General features: G+C 34.1%; 12 protein-coding genes across 12 annotated transcripts; 7 read left to right on the top strand and 5 right to left on the bottom strand.

Annotated features, from left to right (window-relative positions):
- On the top strand, window positions 137-2,846 carry BMR1_03g03360 (histone-lysine N-methyltransferase, H3 lysine-4 specific (SET10); the record flags this gene model as incomplete). The annotated part of the gene is made up of 2 exons (XM_021482157.1): window positions 137-875; window positions 928-2,846. The coding sequence occupies 2 exons, from the start codon at window positions 137-139 to the stop codon at window positions 2,844-2,846; spliced, it is 2,658 nt and encodes an 885-aa protein (XP_021338707.1).
- Window positions 2,847-2,996: 150 nt separating this feature from the next.
- On the top strand, window positions 2,997-3,575 carry BMR1_03g03355 (hypothetical protein; the record flags this gene model as incomplete). The annotated part of the gene is made up of 1 exon (XM_012793828.1): window positions 2,997-3,575. The coding sequence occupies one exon, from the start codon at window positions 2,997-2,999 to the stop codon at window positions 3,573-3,575; it is 579 nt and encodes a 192-aa protein (XP_012649282.1).
- On the top strand, window positions 3,936-5,543 carry BMR1_03g03350 (PHD and RING finger domain-containing protein 1; the record flags this gene model as incomplete). The annotated part of the gene is made up of 2 exons (XM_021482156.1): window positions 3,936-4,373; window positions 4,467-5,543. The coding sequence occupies 2 exons, from the start codon at window positions 3,936-3,938 to the stop codon at window positions 5,541-5,543; spliced, it is 1,515 nt and encodes a 504-aa protein (XP_021338706.1).
- A 149-nt stretch (window positions 5,544-5,692) lies between these two features.
- BMR1_03g03345 (histone H2B) lies at window positions 5,693-6,064 on the top strand (the record flags this gene model as incomplete). Its single annotated transcript, XM_012793826.1, has 1 exon — window positions 5,693-6,064. The coding sequence occupies one exon, from the start codon at window positions 5,693-5,695 to the stop codon at window positions 6,062-6,064; it is 372 nt and encodes a 123-aa protein (XP_012649280.1).
- BMR1_03g03340 (conserved Plasmodium protein, unknown function) lies at window positions 6,785-7,035 on the bottom strand (the record flags this gene model as incomplete). The annotated part of the gene is made up of 2 exons (XM_012793825.1): window positions 6,785-6,856; window positions 6,877-7,035. 2 exons carry the CDS (start codon window positions 7,033-7,035, stop codon window positions 6,785-6,787), a joined length of 231 nt encoding a protein of 76 aa, XP_012649279.1.
- On the top strand, window positions 7,110-7,741 carry BMR1_03g03335 (conserved Plasmodium protein, unknown function; the record flags this gene model as incomplete). Its single annotated transcript, XM_021482155.1, has 5 exons — window positions 7,110-7,304; window positions 7,325-7,414; window positions 7,435-7,525; window positions 7,547-7,686; window positions 7,709-7,741. The coding sequence occupies 5 exons, from the start codon at window positions 7,110-7,112 to the stop codon at window positions 7,739-7,741; spliced, it is 549 nt and encodes a 182-aa protein (XP_021338705.1).
- On the top strand, window positions 7,918-10,570 carry BMR1_03g03330 (mitochondrial ribosomal protein S5 precursor, putative; the record flags this gene model as incomplete). Its single annotated transcript, XM_021482154.1, has 12 exons — window positions 7,918-8,180; window positions 8,202-8,286; window positions 8,339-8,456; window positions 8,477-8,697; window positions 8,718-8,826; window positions 8,875-9,359; window positions 9,382-9,506; window positions 9,588-9,685; window positions 9,709-9,918; window positions 9,940-10,183; window positions 10,204-10,345; window positions 10,367-10,570. 12 exons carry the CDS (start codon window positions 7,918-7,920, stop codon window positions 10,568-10,570), a joined length of 2,304 nt encoding a protein of 767 aa, XP_021338704.1.
- BMR1_03g03325 (hypothetical protein) lies at window positions 11,002-11,740 on the bottom strand (the record flags this gene model as incomplete). Its single annotated transcript, XM_012793822.1, has 3 exons — window positions 11,002-11,127; window positions 11,150-11,392; window positions 11,414-11,740. The coding sequence occupies 3 exons, from the start codon at window positions 11,738-11,740 to the stop codon at window positions 11,002-11,004; spliced, it is 696 nt and encodes a 231-aa protein (XP_012649276.1).
- A 271-nt stretch (window positions 11,741-12,011) lies between these two features.
- BMR1_03g03320 (serpentine receptor, putative (SR25)) lies at window positions 12,012-13,208 on the bottom strand (the record flags this gene model as incomplete). Its single annotated transcript, XM_012793821.2, has 1 exon — window positions 12,012-13,208. The coding sequence occupies one exon, from the start codon at window positions 13,206-13,208 to the stop codon at window positions 12,012-12,014; it is 1,197 nt and encodes a 398-aa protein (XP_012649275.2).
- BMR1_03g03315 (chaperonin GroEL) lies at window positions 13,886-15,961 on the bottom strand (the record flags this gene model as incomplete). The annotated part of the gene is made up of 5 exons (XM_012793820.2): window positions 13,886-14,053; window positions 14,143-14,780; window positions 14,887-15,220; window positions 15,310-15,758; window positions 15,844-15,961. 5 exons carry the CDS (start codon window positions 15,959-15,961, stop codon window positions 13,886-13,888), a joined length of 1,707 nt encoding a protein of 568 aa, XP_012649274.2.
- BMR1_03g03310 (Terminal uridylyltransferase 7) lies at window positions 16,026-17,321 on the top strand (the record flags this gene model as incomplete). The annotated part of the gene is made up of 1 exon (XM_012793819.1): window positions 16,026-17,321. The coding sequence occupies one exon, from the start codon at window positions 16,026-16,028 to the stop codon at window positions 17,319-17,321; it is 1,296 nt and encodes a 431-aa protein (XP_012649273.1).
- BMR1_03g03305 (hypothetical protein) lies at window positions 17,378-18,793 on the bottom strand (the record flags this gene model as incomplete). Its single annotated transcript, XM_012793818.1, has 1 exon — window positions 17,378-18,793. The coding sequence occupies one exon, from the start codon at window positions 18,791-18,793 to the stop codon at window positions 17,378-17,380; it is 1,416 nt and encodes a 471-aa protein (XP_012649272.1).
- Between the last annotated feature and the right edge of the window lie 16 nt (window positions 18,794-18,809).

Here is an 18,809-nt window from a genome sequence, read left to right as displayed (position 1 = left end):
CATACTGATTGCCCTACTATATATATCACATACAATATACCATATATGGATTAGGTCATAACAATTTATAGCTGAAGTTATGATCGGGAATATTAGACTTAGGGTATAAGGGTATAATCTACCTATAGGGATAAAGATGGAGCCGGTTTCAATTGATGATGTACTGAAAAGAAGGAATAAAAAACATTCTAAGATACAACAAATACATTCATCAGCCTCAGAATTATTCGATACTATTAGGGATTCCTATAAGAAACACTTTGAGGATTTCAAAGGCAATCAAGATGGATGGAAAACTTCTGTTGATGGTGGAAAGGAGTGGAAAAATGTCATATACTGTCCTGATTTTTCACCTTCCGGTGAAATGATATATCGTAAGCGTAGCAAAACATCGCAAATGTATAAAATTATATACAACACGATACAAATAGGGTTTATACACCCTAATTTACAAGTCTGTAAGATTGTGGATAGCACACATCCAATCCGTTTCGCCACTCCTCCTGAGGAAGATTGCTATACGGTAGTTTACACGGGGCCCGAGATTTTGCCCAGGAGTGAACGAGTAATATTTGGCGAATATACTGGGATAGTATTACATAACAGTGCTTCTGATCAACAGAGATTTGAATATGTTTTTGACCTAAGTTTCAATACAAATGCTTGGCCATCTAAGAGCAACAACGCACCCATTATAACCCTGCCGGGCGATGGCGATTACATACTTGACAGTAGTACTGCATTTAACGAACTAAGTCTGGTTAATCATTATCAAGTTATAAGCTTGTTTGGTAATGTTACCATGAGGAAAAATTGCGAATGGCAACAAGTTTTTTTTGACGGTTGGCCTCACGTCATCCTTACATCCATACCAGGTACCATTGATGTAGTACAATATTGATAAAATCATACATATAACTAATTTAGGCATAGGAATAAAGCCTGGAGAGGAACTACTTGCGGACTTTGGCAACGAATGGTTCACAAAGGTGACCGACATGTCACACAAACTCTTAGCAAGAGAATTGCTTGAATATCGCATGGGAATACGCAGTACTCCTGTTAGTGATCAAAAATTGACCAGAGATATAACTCTAATTGATAAATCAATAGACCCTTTGGTACAAGTAATGGATGATCCGCCCTGTGCCATTTGTAATATAATAGATAAGTCGCACATTGAAGGCTATGATGGTCAGCACAAAGATGATAGTCGATCAAATAAATGTAATACAGCATTAAACAAGCAGAAATCAAAACAAAATAATTTGAAATCTCAAACTAATGTCAATTATGTTGAATCGTATGCTGAACAATCCATTCCGCGACACGTGTATTGCGATGGCTGTGATCGCCCATTTCACACTTCATGTCTAAGGGAAATAATCCCATCTTTTATAACACTGCATTTTGCCCATAAAAACGCTAATATTAGTCTTAATTCAGGATTTCCCACCTTCAATGACCCGTTAGACAAGTGGTACTGCTATTACTGTAGGAGGTTGGCTCTGGATATTATTGAGGCCGATCAACATTTGGAAATCAGTATTTCAAAACGAAATAAATTTTGCAATTACAAACAAAACCCCAATAGGAAAAATGCCAAACCAATGCCATCTCCGTTCTCTACTTCATATTGTACTGAAAGTAATACGTATACTGATTTAAAAAGCCCGGAACCCATAGTATCAATGGACTCGATAAGCTCATCAAAAACCAAATTAACCTCAACTATATCAATAGATTCAGAACTATATGATTTTTATGAGGGAACTGATTACATAAATTATAATAAGGAATTCAATTCAGCCAAATACATCTTTGGCGAAGTATTTGAGAATCCTTTTAACACTTTTGGAAACCGCATAAAAGTTTGCAAGCAATGTATCATTTCTAATGGAGAATTGGCTAGCGTATATGTGTGTAGAGTTGTCAAAAGACATCTTGGTGGGAATCATGATCACCCGCACAATCTTAAGTCGTTTGAACTTAAAGAAATGCTGTTGGAATTTTACCAACAGCAAATCCACTTCTACATAAGGTTATGTGTAATTAAGAACATCGCTTTGAGTTACTTATGCTACAAAAATGAGAGATACTATAATGCATTTAATGACTTATTCACAGATAATGTCATTAACACTAAATCTGATAATGCATTGAAGAGGAGGAAAATCTTGAATCAATACATATTTGATAGCATAGGTGGTATTAGAAACGAAATAAACATAACATGTGAATCTAGTAATCTTTTGGAATATATAAACAATATAATTTCCAACAATTGGTATGTGAGAGATGAGTTTGCCACAGCAACGAATGATGAATCTACTCAAAATGTTGAAAAAATACCTAACAACGACATAATAAACGCACCTAAATATCATGCAAATAATGAAAAAGGTGAAGATAATAATATGATAAAGGGTAAAAATAAGGAAAATTATAATATTGGTAAAGAGATAGGATTTGACAAAACGTCCATATCAAATAAGCCTATAAAGAGGTTTATTCCATTGCTTGGAGTTTGGATAGGGGAAACATCAATTTTGCGTAAATTCGATGATGGATATTATCATGGAATAGTGACTGATTATAATGATGAAATAGAGAATTATACCACAGTTTTCAAAGTTAGCTATATGGATGGAGATGAAGAATTTTTACAGCCTGAGGATCTGGCAACTGAATTGATTGAAAATATTGCCTTTTGGAGGCAAATAACAAGGGAGATTAGGAAGGGGGAAGATTTTCAATATATAGACGCTAGTATTTTGGGAATTAATGCTAAGAAGTTGTTGAGTGGACTTGTGCATCCTAGGTTTAATACAGTAAGGGAGTTGTGATTATATCTTCTAATTTTAAAAGCAAAACCTCCCAAAATACTTCTATTATGCTAATTAATTAATTAATTAGTTTGATTATTGGTACTAGTAGACTCATTCCTGGCTCAAGTAGAAAAGATGTAGTTAGGTGCACATACCAGTGTTACTATGATGGAAGGGGATAAATACACGAAACTTAAAACTGCACTACTTAAATTGCCCCGGAATGAATTAATGACATTACTAGAAGTTACTTACAAGGCCATGAAGAATAAGTATGGGCTTGAATCAAATACTGCGAATCACAGATCGTACACAAATCATTCGCCCGGTAATCCTAATATTGAAGCATCTATAAATTTAAATTTTGGAAGCGTTGCCAACAGTAATGAAAAAAATATCGGAAATAAAAATGTGATAAATACGGGAGTTATGCTGAACACCAAGGCCATACCGATGTCCAAGTCTAACCCAACCACCCATGGGCACGTGGATATAGTTGGTAGTACCAATCTAAATAGCAATCCAATAAATACTAAAAATTTCATAGTAGATAAGGGGTTTGACTGTGGTAGCAAATTAGTTGACAAAATCCCAATGGATCCTAAAAAAATGGCAAATATGCAACCATTAGTTCCGCAAAATAGAACGATATTGAAGAGGAAAGTGGTGCCTACATATAGCCAAACAAATTTGGTACAGCCTCTTCCAGCGGCTGCAGCCTCATTTGCCCCTCAAAAGAAGTTGTAAGACAAATTATAATTTTTGTTTTTTAATTTGACCTACATTTAGTTAGCCTAGTGGCAATTAATAATAAGTATTTAAAGAAATATATAAATATCAATGGGAAGCAAAGATGAAGTGAATTTAGATCTATAAAAAATTTGAACGAAAATTTGAAGTAAAAATATATAAGTATGGGTGATTCTATAGATAGAACACAAGTTAAATTACAGCTAGAGGTATACTATGGATAATAAGTAGTGGTTTAACCACACAATCACTGTATATGGCATGTTATATAAATGATAACAATATGTAATAATAGTATATATAGTGTGTAATAGATGTATAAAATTTATAATTTTTTATTTAAACAAGGAGGGAACAATGCAGCTGGGGTTTTTCGACGATATCGATGATCTCTTGGAACAGTCCAAGTCGCAACATTTAAACCCGAACTCTGGTGATGAAGGTCAAATTGTAGAAGAACTAAAATTTAGATCATCAATTCCCGACATTGAATCGGATGTACTGGATAAAGTTGATGAATACATTAGGACGCGAAATGATCTATTTATCGATGAAACCACTGATAACCGAAATGATACTCCTGATCAGTTTGAATTCATACCCAACACAAATCGCATAGAATATAACCAACCAGAGTGTGTCATTTGCAGTGATGGCCTGATTTCACTGGATGAAGAATTTATTGGCTATTTGGACATCTGTAACCACATTTTTTGCTTCAAATGCATCAATGCATGGGCTAATCGCACTAATATTTGCCCACTTTGCAAGCGTAAGTTTAGGCACATACGAAAGGTAATTATTTACACTATTAAATTGACATTTAATAACCATTTACACAATATTCACGTACAGTTGTTATATAATTTAAATGCTGCTCTAATATAGCTATCTAAGGAGGATTTGACTATTGAGGCTGGAAAAATATCATTCATACAAAACAGCGGAAATGTCGTATTGGTGGAGGATAAATCACTATTATCGCCCCGAGATCAACAAATTCAGGATACTGGCTGTGAAATATGTGGTCATGATAATGACTGGGATATGATGTTATTGTGTGATGAGTGTGATAATGGGTTTCATATTTATTGTCTAAACCCGCCACTAACACATATACCGCCAGGTCTCTGGTTTTGCACAGTTTGCGTCGGAAATAATCCAAATTTGCTTAGCTCCACTGAACAAATCAACTCGGCAGTCTCTAACAGTAGTAATAGCTCCAGGAATAGCACTAGAGATCTCAGAATGGACAGGATATTAGTCGAATCTGATAGTTCATACTCAGATAATAATCAAGTATCAAACACTAGCACTGATAATGATGACATCGATATATCCGACCTGTCAAACTTATCTCTCCTATCGGACGTAAGCAATGAACCTAATAGGGCCTCCTCTATCACTCTATCTTCGACCATGACCAATGCAAATTACAGAACCAGGACCAATACCAAAACTAATATTATATCTAAGACTAATAATGTCTTATCAAATGGAGCTGGGAGAAGGAGGGGAAGGCCTAGGAGAACAAACACTGATAGAGTTAGCAATACCTCCAGTTCTAAGAACAGTACCAGCAGTTCAAGTGCCAAAAGAAATACAACTACCAATGGTATTGTCAATAGCACGAAAGGCAATAATACCCGTGTAGATGAAACTAATATTGGTGGCAAAGTAAGAAAGAGTAGGTCTGATAAGGGAAAGAAACGGAAGAAGAACAATTTGACACCCATTCAGGCGCTTGGTCGGAGTTTCCGACTTGGTGCCAGCGAGAGTATTCCAAATAACGATCCAATCAGCACCATTTTCAATAGGGAGCGCGTTCTGACTAGCAGGTTATCTGTTAGCAGTGGTTTTAGTGGTAGAGACGACACGAACGTGCCACACATGCGGGCCGCTACGGAAAGTCGTTTACTACGTTTCATGAATTATGAGTATCAAAAAAACTCGACATGGAACTAGAATTGTAATTTCAATATGTATTATAAAATTGCCGATTAGTGGTAGGCAAATGTGTGATTGTTGTTAGTGTGCACGATGACATTTCACCCCACACAATACGTATTAGTGTTAACTGTTATTGGACGTTCATTTACTTTTAACTCTGCACGATGTCCGGAAAAGTCCCCGCCGCCAAATCACAAGCTGCAAAGAAAACAACTGGCAAAACTATTGGTTCTAGGTTTAGGAGAAAGAAGCGTACTGAAACATTTGCACTTTACATCTATAAAGTGTTGAAACAGGTACATCCAGAAACTGGAGTTTCAAAGAAATCAATGAGTATTATGAATTCATTCATAAACGATATCTTTGAAAGATTGGCTGTTGAAGCTACACGTTTGATTAGATACAACAAGAAGCGTACCCTCTCCTCCCGTGAGATCCAAACTGCTGTTCGTTTGCTCCTCCCAGGCGAACTTTCAAAGCATGCGGTATCTGAAGGTACCAAAGCTGTCACCAAATACACAACCTCAGGCGCATAGATAATACTATTTATTTAATATACATTTTATAATATTGGTATTGTAAATTCAGTAGTTGGTACACACTACCAACTTACTTGAAGAATATGTATCATTATTTCACTATTTAAACATTATTTGCTTCAATTATATCATACATTCAATCGCATATTTTTGATAAATTCCACATTATATTACGCGACTATATCGCCTAAGGTGCAGTATAATACAGAAAGTCATTTATGCGAGTGCTGTAGATTGGGGGCCTTTACACACATGTGTGCCGTCTGTCGTATAGTGTAGTTATTTACATATTAGTGCCAAACAGGTTCTATTAGTATTATAGGGTATTATTTATTACTTTGAAATTATCTAATCTGGAAAATGTTATTGCGTATCATTGCTGCATTTAATCCTAGTTCACATCGATTTAATTTAATCGACAAATTTATTAACTTTATGTGATTATACCATTTAATATATGTTTAAAATGTTAATGTTGTCTAATGTTCCATTAATATACCTATATACTTGTTTTTATTTGAAAATTATTATATCTACTCACATTTACAGCATGATAAGAATTTGTTAGAGATTATGACAATAATAATTTAATATTCTGTAACATTTATTGTGAGATTTAATTAGTTAGATTAATTTCTACAATTTTTAGCATAATTATTCACAAACTAGTGTTAATTTTACACATAAATAGGATTATTTATGCAGTAAAAATCAAGTTCAACGACCTGTTCTCAGTCTTTTTCTTATCCTTCTTAGTGCGTGAGATTTAGGAAGTGCCCCGTGATTTGCCTACATCACATGTGTATTACCTTTTTTGGAAATCTAGCTACAGGATTTCGGTTCCAACACATCATAGGTAGTAGTGAATTATTTATTGGAGGCACTGCAGATATTCCAAATTTGCTGGTTATAATAATATTTCTAAGAGCATCATTCGGTACTAATTCTTTTATGGACTTTAGAAGCATAGTAAATCAATATATGTGCTATGTTGTTGATAACTATCCCCAGAATAATAGTATAAATATGCTTAATTTATGTTATGGATGACGACTATTCACTAAGCAATCAATATGTTGAATATTTAAAGCTGATTAAAGATAATTGGTCTTCTTGTCATGCAGCCAAGGTATTATCTTTTGAACTTATCTGTTATTTGGAACAGAGATTCCTTCAGCTCTCAGCACCCCTAAGGGTCCGTATTCTTACATCATTTTTGTATATAAAAGAATCCATTGTAAACAATTTTTAATGTAGCGCGTCAATTGTTGCGATAAAATACTTAAAATTTTGGAATTAGGCGAGACCGATAGCAATGAATGGGTCAGGAAAATGAGTAGACTATCTGTATTTAACATTTAATTTAGCGGCCATACATTAAAACTGGAATTATGGATCTAAAGGAAACGGATACTGAAACCGCCTTTAGGATAATAAATTTTTTGGACGATAAACAGAGTAAGTATGAACATTATGTAGACAACGATGGCTGCGAATATGCAGTGAAACCTGGATTGGAATATGTACACATATGCGATATATCGGATACCCAGGTCAATCATGGTGACGAATACACTTTGTTCATGCCTAGAAGGAATTTTGACATCATAGGTGCGAAGGTATGTCACTGCATTTACATAGATTGAGAAGAAAGCGCTTAGTTGTATCCACTAGCCATTTTATCCTTGATTTTTTAATCTATTGTTATGTATAATAATAATCATATTAATCTAGAATTGACAGTTTTCAACTATGATCAATGAATTTTAGTAAATATATACACACGTTAAGTCCATGTATGTGTGGGACCCTACAATGAGTGATCTCATTATGTAGCAGGGTCATTACGTATGTTTAGAGTAAGTAGACTGTATAAAATACACCAAGGTCACGTGGGTAAAGTGTTGAATAAATGGAGAAATGCACAACCATGGCTAGATGAAAACATTTATGATATTGCCAGTGGTATAGATCCATCATTACGGAAGATTCGTTTACAAAAGGACACTCTGACTAGGGAGATAATCAATACAGAAAATGAAATTAAAAATTTGTTCAGTGACGAACAAATTCAGACTCTTTTAGGGCATTCAGAAAGGGAGAGTGAGGAAAGGTATAAATAGTTATTATGTAGCAATGTGGAAAAGGAAATGCAAGTTTCTAAAGATGTAATGAGAATTTTACGAATTCTGCGTCCTAATGCACCACCTTCTTATCGCGTATGTCTTAATTTCTTATTTAATTTGACAATTAAATACCCTAGTTACATAGGAATCAAGCGCATCATTCCTAGACATGACTTCAAAGCAGCTAATACAATCTCACACAAATTATGATGAATTCAATGATTATTTTAGCACAAAGTCATTCATACTATCCGTTATAACGCGTATTTAACTTATTATATAGTATGCAAATCACTTGAACAGGATATCCACCAGTTGTTTTGTGATATTACTGGATTGGAAACTGATATTAAACAAAATAACAACATATTTGGTTTGAGAGATATTATTAATAAACTTTATGAATTTGTTTTACTAAAGAAGGATGTCAATGATGCTGAACGATGGTCCAATGATGTATGGCCTAAAATATCTAAATATTTCAACCTACCACAATCAAAACAAGTATTAATCGTCTTATTCAGGAAATGTCTGATTGGTTAAAATCACATATTACTAGGATTAATCTTAATACCACTGTTAGTGATGATTCGAGCTGTAATTACTCTATAGCAAATGACTTCACCAGAGATTGTAAGAATAACACTAAATAATATTGATATTATTATACTGTTAATATAGCCTTAATATGTAGTGAGATATTAGAAGAAGAAAGAATTATGGGCATACCTCGTAGCAAGTATGGGTTGTATTTTGAGTCATTGATTAACATATTAGATCACAATATGACGCAAAACGAAGTTGAACAACTCTGTGATTTGTTTACAAAATTGTTAATTACATTGGAAGATTTGGGTTTATCTAATTGGATAAATGGAAACTTATCACTCGATGTATTGGAACCCTTACCTGATTTATCAGTGCTTGGGAATTTTCACGATGATATTATTGCAGAGTCTCGGGAATTGGTAAAAAGTTTGGCTAGGGGGGATGAATATTTGCTTAATCATTTCCCTAATCCTTCTGAATTTATCAATTCACAAAGACAATTGGATCTGCCAGAAAATCAATTTTTTAATGATGCTCAAATAGATGAAATGTTTGCCAACAATAACACCGATAAAATTGCAACAGGTGAAGTGAAGGAAGCACCTTTTGATTTATTGGTGAGTATAAATTGTTATTTAGTATGAAAATCACTTGAGATTTCATAGGAGCTTGGGACCTGCTGAATATTTTGTTAATGATAAAAATAAAATTGATTGGAAGTGGAAAACGCCAAGTGGCGCCATTTACGATCAACACCGCGGAATGTATGTGCTTCATAATATATTACGTTTTTATGTACATTATTATATTGACATTTATTTAACAGTATCATAATGTTTATACAGGTACCTAAGAAGCAATCGCGGTATCGATCCAATGCTAAGACTGGAAAAAATGCGTTGTGCTATTGTAGATCGTAAACAAACTCTTTCTATGTCAAAAGGTAAGCTTTCATTTTTTAACCAGCTGGAAGGATGTATTTTACGCGTTGTGTCGTTGCTGTAGGGGATGGTAAAGGATATTTTGGAATGGGTGTTGGCCACGGCGCAAATATTGCAGATGCCAGAAATGACGGAATATTAAATGCCCTTAAGGACATGTTTTTCATTGATTTTGACAAAAAAATGCCTTTACTTACCCCTGTACGCGGCCAAGAATATGGCACTACAATAACGAGTAACCATTCATCATATATAGTAACACCTAGACCATTGGGTAAAGGCTTAAGGGTATCGGGGAGATATCTGGCTTTGGCATATCTTACTGGCCTTGATGATTGCAAAATAAGCTTTTCAGGTACTCGCAGTTGGATAACCAGAATGCGAGCTTTGAGGCGAGCCTTGGAACAAATTTATTCTAGAGCAACAATGGCCAATGCCACTGGTATGAAGTATACCAATTTATTTTGCCCCGGTGAGCATACGATTCATTGGCCTGATAGGTAATTCATGATTAATTGAGATGGTTTATACCTATGCTAAATGAATATAAGAAGAGGATCATATGTATCAAAAAGCGTAGGATTAAATTTGCGCGTAAAGCTGTGAGGAGGCATATACCTGAAATTATTCCCTCTGATTTAAAAACTACGATGCCTCATTATGTAAATTAAATGTTTATTTAGGCTTATAAATCTCCTCTGCAACGGTGGCAAAATGAATTGACCCAACTCAGATATACAAACAAAACGCAGCTACAGTCACAACCACATAATATTCATCAAATCGAGGCAAACGCTACCACATCGCAAATTTTTGACAGTATAGAGTCTGGAGAAGACGAACTAAACTTCCCAATTGAGAGTATTGTTAAGGAATTGAGTAATTAAATTAGTTAATAGAAAAAATTATGCATTAATTTTTAATATTAATACGCGGTCTGTAGTTATTTTTTTTATTCTAATATTTAAATAATTAATAGACTGATATATGTATATATATATATATATAACATTTGCGTTTTAAAACAATTAACCATGATATACATTGATTGTTATTAAACAATAACTAATTTCTATATATCCATAATAATAATAATAATAAAATATAATATCAAAAATAGTATATTAATTAATTTAAACTGCGAAATAATTATATTCTTTTAATTAATTATAATAATATTTTTACCATAAAGTAAAAAAATAGTATTAATCAGTGATTGTTAATTTTCGAAAATTTAGACAAATATAACAGTGTGGACATCAATGGGAGTTCATTGTAACAATCGAGAAAAATTATTTACTAAAACAAAATTTAATTATCAATTGATGCTGAGCTTCATACTCTGCTTTACAGAGTTAGGAGTTGATATGCTCATCATGAAGAGTGAACTTGCTGCCACGACGAAGAAGATAGACAAAATCACAGTGATTTGTTCCACCTGCACCTAGGTGAGCTTCATTTATTACCGGCAAGATATATATCTCCTTTTTCTGTGGTTCTTTTTTCTCCACATCAATTTTATTATCTAAAGATCGCTCAAATTTTGTAGGATTGAGCAAATCCTTGTGTACGGGATGACTTACGTTTAAGGGAAGTTGAGTGACAGCGAATGGACAAGTAGTTAGTGCGATATTTACAATTTGACCTGGAGCCAATAGTTCAGCAATTTCAGATTCTAATGGGATGTTGCTTAATAAATATATGCCATGCTACATTACATCTCAGCTTACCTTGGTAATTTCATCGACGCCGTCAACAATGTGAAAAGGTAAATTTTTGTTTTTACTGAAATCTATTAACAAATTCTGAAGGGTATCGCAATTATCATCCATTTCGTTAACGTATCTTAGCCCATATTCCTTTCTAATAAGTATATCATCTTTCGACACACCAACTACACAAATTAGTATGTCATCAATATCACCCTCGAAGTTTTCAATGGCGTCGAAAACAGTATTATACTTTATTTTAGTATTTGAATAGATTTTGCCATTGAATTGGAGTGAACTATATATTAATGATAGCAGGAATGCTATACGTAACAACCCTGGCACCATGGGATGAACCACCCTCGTGACCTAATATACATGTACACTAAGCATGTTATGCTCGGATAAACGAAATATGACGTATATTAGTGTATGTAAACAGCTATTTACAGAAATTTTTAACTAAATACAATTTTATTTATACATAAATTGAGAATTGCGAATTTTTCAGAAAAGATTGACAGGAACCATCAGGTACAAACTATAATAAATGTAAAAATATATTATCTGCGATAATATCCCCTTAATTTCATTAAGGCAAATAAATAAAATACAATTGTTAGCCCATATTAATGATATTAGTGAATGGATGCGTCCATTCAAATATTTTAGATCCCTTGGTGATTGTGATTAAAAGGAACGATATTATTGTCACTAGATGTATATAAGGGTAAGGTGTTTGAAAGCACGGGCCATAAACGGATACATAAAATAAATAACCGCATAACCAAACTGAAAAAACAGTAACTATCGGCCATAACCAAGTGAACGAAAGGGTGGGTGTAAAATTGTACCTTGGTTGATCGATTTGTAACAGATGTGACAACACAACTAATAACCATAGAGAAATAAAGCCAAATGAAATTCCAGAAATGACATGGAGTATAGGACATGTGCGGTATATCGATATCATCCCAATGATAGTAAATGCATAAGAGAATATTGCAAGTTGCACAATTAATCGCAGGGATCCAAAAAATTTACATTCTTCAAAAAAAAAGAATAGTGAAAAAAAGTGCTTTAAGGAGTATGGATTTCCTGTACGCCTGATGCACATGGCGTAAGTAATGAACGACAAAAATATAAGCATGAACACCGTCTCGGAGATTATTGGAGTCTTTAGTGCGTTAGATCCGAGTGATAATGGAAATTTACTTAGGTGAGAACAAGTCTCGATTGCAATTTTGTTCGAATGAATTGTACCAAATATTCTAGAGGCCAGTAGTGATGAGTGAAATGTTAAGAAAAAAATGCCGTTAAAAAAAATCGTCCAAATACTGTCCCAACAGATCTCGTACCCATAGGTGTTCTCTGAATTACTTTCACCCGCATCCGACATTATATCATTATCAAATAGTTTTGTATTAGTACTAGAGGAGTTTTCGTCAAATTTGCTTCCATATTTAGAATATTTTATTGGATTTAGTATAGATGAGCTGCCAATGTCTATGGGCGTGTTGAAACCATCGAATATTATTTTTGTTTGATTCATCTGAAATTTTTGTTGCGATGAATTGATTAATCCATAGCCACACTTTTTGGGTATAATCAGGATACATTGCAAAATGCATAGAATGGCAAAGGGGAATAGAAGGTAATCTCTGTTATCCTTGCATGATATCAATTTGCGGTAGATATCCATACCCAAGTTGCTTAAAATGATACTAGAAATTGTTCCGATTATAAATACCATCATATAATAGCATTGTATTGTATTCACCCCCAAATTTTTGCACAAAAATCGATTCATCGCCATTCAAACTATGGTAATGTGGGGAGTTCCTCTACTTTTATATTGATAAATACAGTATTTAAACAACTATCAGATTTATATTAACCATGGCTCATTGTTACAGTTTTTAACATTTTCTCTGATTTATACAAATAATCTCGTTGTTATTATTCCGCCCGCCATTTTTTTCTTCTATCAATATTAATTATTTTTTAAAGTTAGTTTTTTTTCATGATTTATACACATTTTCCAACAAATGATTTTCCATTTATATCTAACATATATAAGATTCTAATTTTAAATCTATTAAAAATTTTCATCCTAGTCTTCTTATACAAATATTTACCTAGGATATTGATTAAAATAGTTATATATTTCATTTATTTGTTGTTATTAATTAATACACGACTAATTGATTATATCTTTGTGGCCTTTATAAGGACTCATTTGTGTTAAATATTCTTATCCTTAATTCCTATCTAATCTATGTTAATAATTTATCATTGTTGCAGCAATATGCGCATTTTTTATTAGTTAAATTTGTCTATTTGTTTAAATGTTGCCTTAAAATCCTTTCTATTTCTTTTGGCGCAACATTCGTTATTTATCACATCATGCCGCAAATTCACGTACTCAAGACAGTGTTGTTAATTCAAGTTAATACTTAATTGTTAAATCAATGCTATGTAAGAATGGATGGGTTAGTACATATCCCCCATATAACCACCTGGATTTGCACTGGGGGTTTCATCCTTCCCCTCCTTTAAATCGATAATCGCAGCCTCTGTTGTTGTCATGAGACTGGCTACACTGGCCGCATCTGTTAGAGCTGTTTTCACAACTTTAGTGGGATCTAGGATTCCTTCAGCCTGTATTAGTTGTGTTTGCCATTTGTTTAAGTCACTATGATACTAATCTCATAAGAAATTGACATTAAATATAATCGACAAAGACTCACCAGCATATCCACATATTGTCCAGTCTGTGCATTGAATCCTAATGTATGACCTTCCTGCTTAAGTAAATGCCCGGCAACAACCGCTCCTTCATGGCCTGCATTATCCACAATCTGTTTCAAAGGAGCCTTGATTGCTTCTTTAACAATGTCAATTCCAACTTTTTGGTCATAATTCACTGGCTTTAGAGTATCTAATTGTCTAGTAGCATATAGTAAAGCAGTTGCTCCACCGGGTACAGTCCCCTCTTCAACTGCAGCTTTAGTGGCACATAGTGCATCTTGGACTCTATCCTTTATTTCATTTACTTCCGTTTCACTGGCGCCGCCCACTTTTATAACAGCAACTCCCCCTGTCATCTTGGCCAATCGCTCCTGCAACTTCTCCTTCTCATAGTCACTGTTGCTTTGCTCAATCAATGATCTTATGATGTTGCATCTCTCTTCAATGACATTTTTATCGCCAGATCCCTCCATTATAATAGTAGAATCCTTAGAAACAGTAACTAATTTGGCACGACCAAGGATTTGATTGATTTGCTGAGGGTTATCCAATTTAAGACCACTTTCAGGAGTTATGACTTGGGCACCGGTCATAGAAGCTAGATCAAATAGCATCTCCCTTCTGGTATCTCCAAAGCCTATATATAATTGTATGAATATATAATTATTTTAAAAATATGCATTAATTAATGTATGATTGTGTGATGCAACACCAAGACACAATTAACCAAAGAGTTTGCTTACCAGGAGCCTTAATCGCACATATCTTAAGTCCCAATCTCAATTTATTAACAATCATAGTGGCAAGCGCCTCACTATCAACATCCTCTGCCACAATTAACAGACTCGCTTGATTCTGTAATACATATTCTAGAACGGGGATGATGCTTTGTACGGATGATATTTTTTCACTATGCAACAAAATAAAAGGACGTTCTAAATCAACTTTTAAATCCTTAGAGTTGCCAATGAAATAAGGAGATATGTATCCACGTTCAAGTTTGAGACCTTCAACAACTTCCAATTCATGGTTCAACGTTTTCCCGTCGGAGACTGTTATTGTCCCTTCTATGCCAACCTATGTTAGTTTTGTCTGTATATAAGTTTATGTGTATGTGTTGTATCTTTTGGATTATAAAATAATTTAAAATATATTATTATACATACCTTTTGCATTGCATCTGCAATGAGTCTACCAATAACCTTGTCGCCATTGGCAGAAATAGTAGCTACATTAAAAATTTCTTCATTAGTAGTGACTTGTTTTTTAATATTATCTAGCCAAGATACAATTTTTTCAACAGATAAATTAATCCCTCTGAGAATATCCATCGGGTTAATTCCAGAATCAACTGCTTTGCAGCCTCGCTGAAACATAGCTCTTGCTAAAATTGTAGCAGTAGTAGTCCCATCTCCAGCTTTGTCATTAGTATTAGAAGCCACTTGTTTGACAAGTTGAGCCCCTAGATTTGCCAGTGGGTCTTTAAGTTCAATAGACTTTGCCACAGTAACCCCGTCTTTGGTGATTTTAGGGGCGCCATAAGACGTTCCTATTACTACATTTCGACCCTTAGGTCCTAAAGTGACCGACACAGCATCAGCTAATTTGTTACAACCTATTTCACAAGTGTAATATATTAATTAGTAATAATAAATAAATACATATAATTATTGTAATGAATATAACGCATAGAATCTTACCAGCCAACATCCCTAGACGCGACTCTGAACCCATACGAATATCCTTGGAGATCCATCTTACTTGACCCAAATTTTTAACATTGCCCAAAAAACTATTTTTCATGGTGGATAATGCCATCTCGCACTACAATAACCAGCCACACAACTCATAGTATATATAATACACCACGTGGCTATTGTTTATGTATATTTGCTTTCGCATATTCAACCCATATTTGTATCAAATACACAGTCTTAGGAATTCAATTTACCATTTTTCGACAATAAGCAAGATTATAACCGCTAATTCTCAGAATTTAATCTCCAAATCCATTCTTACTCCCAATCACAATGTGCCAATTGACCAGATTAAACTAATAGACTTTACTATAACACCGGAATATTTGGAAATTGAACATGATTGCAAATTTTCCAGTGCTGATTTACACAATTTAACGCGCGATAATACAGAATCTAGCAATACATCACATTATAAACAAAATTATACATCAAGTTGCAATTTAGACGAAACAATCTTGTCTGTGACACAAAAAATAACCCCTGATTATTCAATATTCACCAATCAATTGGCGGAATTGTCTAGTTACTTGTGTGAAAGACTTAAACCTTTACTGGGCAACGATGCCTCATATCACTTCTATGGTTCGACAGCTACCCGCCTTTACACCTACAATAGTGATATAGATTTATCTATAAACCTGCCCTGCACTAAACCCAGGCAGGCCCAACTCAAACTATTGCGTAGGATTGGCGAGTACCTGAAAAAAATTTATCCACAGAGGATAACTGAGGAACGATTTACTGCTAGGGTTCCACTCCTTCACTGGTCTAACGGTGCAAATAGCGGAAATAATTGTGCTGTAGATATTTGCATTAACAATCACCTGGGCATAGCAAATTCGGCATTAGTGTCAAAGTATGTGGGTATTGATGACAGAGTAGCATCATTGATTATTGCAATAAAAAAATGGGCCAAAAGCAGGGATATCAATAATAAATCCCGAGGATCACTCAGCTCATTTGCACTTGTTTTAATGGTTATCCATTACCTACAAAAAGTTGTTACACCGCCAATACTACCATTTTTACAGGACATAGCCATTTCTAATAACATAATTCCTAATTTCATCTCTGGATTTGACTGTAGATATGCATCCGATGATCTTTTAAGAAGAGGATTAGCTGAAATGCACGACAATTATGGCAAAAACATTCAATCCCTTGGCCAATTGTTACTGGGTCTATTTAGGTACTATTGTCAAAGAACTAGCGATTCTCCAATCATTTCAATAAATCAGTTGGGGCGCTTCAAGTCGGAATTGTATGAATTTTCACTAAGATATTTTGTGGAAAACCCCTTCGAACCAGGGATAGACGTGGCGAATATACCCTTCAATATGGAATCTAAAATAGGTTACGAATTTTCACGTGCTTACAACATCTTACAATCTGGCGGTACTTATCCTTCCATACTATAGCCCATTTATGCATAAAATTAATAGATGCAATATACAGCTTAAACCATGGTGAGTTACTATGGTTGCATAGAAAGTGTGGGAAACAAATCATCATTATTCTTTATATTCGAAAGCCAAATACATGTATTCCCCTTGTAGCCATAGATTGAAAGGTCTAGGTAGCCCACAAAATTATATAGCAAGATTGCAATATTAATTTGTACATTATCCACGCCACTTGTACGTATCTTATTGTTGCAATACAATTCTAGGGTATTCTGATCGGACAGTGAATAAATTATGGGATGTGTGGCTATCAGAAGTTCAAGTAACCATAGTTGACTAGACATGTAGTGCCCATCAAGTATTACTGCTTTAGATATTGTGGCATAAAAAGACTCCTTCCTAATCTCACTGTTAAATATGTGTTTGTTGTGCGGCATTTTAGAAGCTAGCAGATATATTTCAGATTGGTTAATGGTATATTTCTTACACAAAGTATGCGTAATATCAATTGAATATTGTGTTAATGCTTTGCTTAATAGTTCCATGTTATCTAATGATATGTTATATTTTGTGTGTGCAATATAAGTGTAAAATGAGCACTCAGACAATTTGTCACCAAAAACATTTTCAGGGGGTTTATCATCCTCCCATTCATCTTCAACAATGATAGCATTTGAATCCGTTTTGCAAACACTTATTCCACTTGATTTGTTATTTTTTTGTTGCAAATTACTGTGATTGTCCAGATTTGATGATATGTTTTTGATTAGCAATAGAGAAGATTCAAATTGTGTTGGGACTTTTCTACAGGCAACATTATCTAACTTACAGATTTTGTCATTATGCAGATTCAAATAATTATTGTCAGCATCAATTTGCGATTTATTAGAATCATCATTATTATGTAGAGATGATACTTTCTCGAAATGAATAGAGGATATCTTTTGATTGTACAATATGGAATTTTTGTTGTGATTTGAATTATTTATACTGTTAATTTGTGTTAAATTTGTATCAATTGTTTCATTTTCATTAACATTGTGTATTGGGTTGTAGGTTAGACACTTGAATCCTTGAAATAAAACCTTCACATTTTCAGGCAAAAGCCACAAAGTGCCCTTTTTGATGACAGGATTATTAATTAGTGCAACTTTGGCCAAGCATCTAACATTTTTATCGCATAGGGAATCCAATTCTAGTATTCGTTTATATTCATACGCGATGACCGATTGTTTGCCGTCTGTTAGACTCAGTCTTAACATACGTTTATCATATTTCATTTCATCATGTTCGTTCCTATTACTCTTTCCAATGTCTTTGACGCAAATTATTTGTAGAATATGAAAATCGCTCAATCTACCATCCACAATGTTACCAAAATTGGATGGAAGTGATGTGTTAAATGGGTGCTCTAGAAAATTAGACAATAAACTTTTATGTAGGTAGTCTCTGTCATTGCAAAGTCTTTGCAGCGACTCAACATTCATATATACAGACTGGATA

The sequence above is a fragment of the Babesia microti genome, chromosome III (genome assembly GCF_000691945.2).
Source record: "Babesia microti strain RI chromosome III, complete genome".
NCBI classification, from domain to species: Eukaryota; Apicomplexa; class Aconoidasida; order Piroplasmida; family Babesiidae; genus Babesia; species Babesia microti.
The sequence above is the reverse complement of the archived record's forward strand: the minus strand, read 5'-3'. Positions and strand labels throughout refer to the sequence as shown.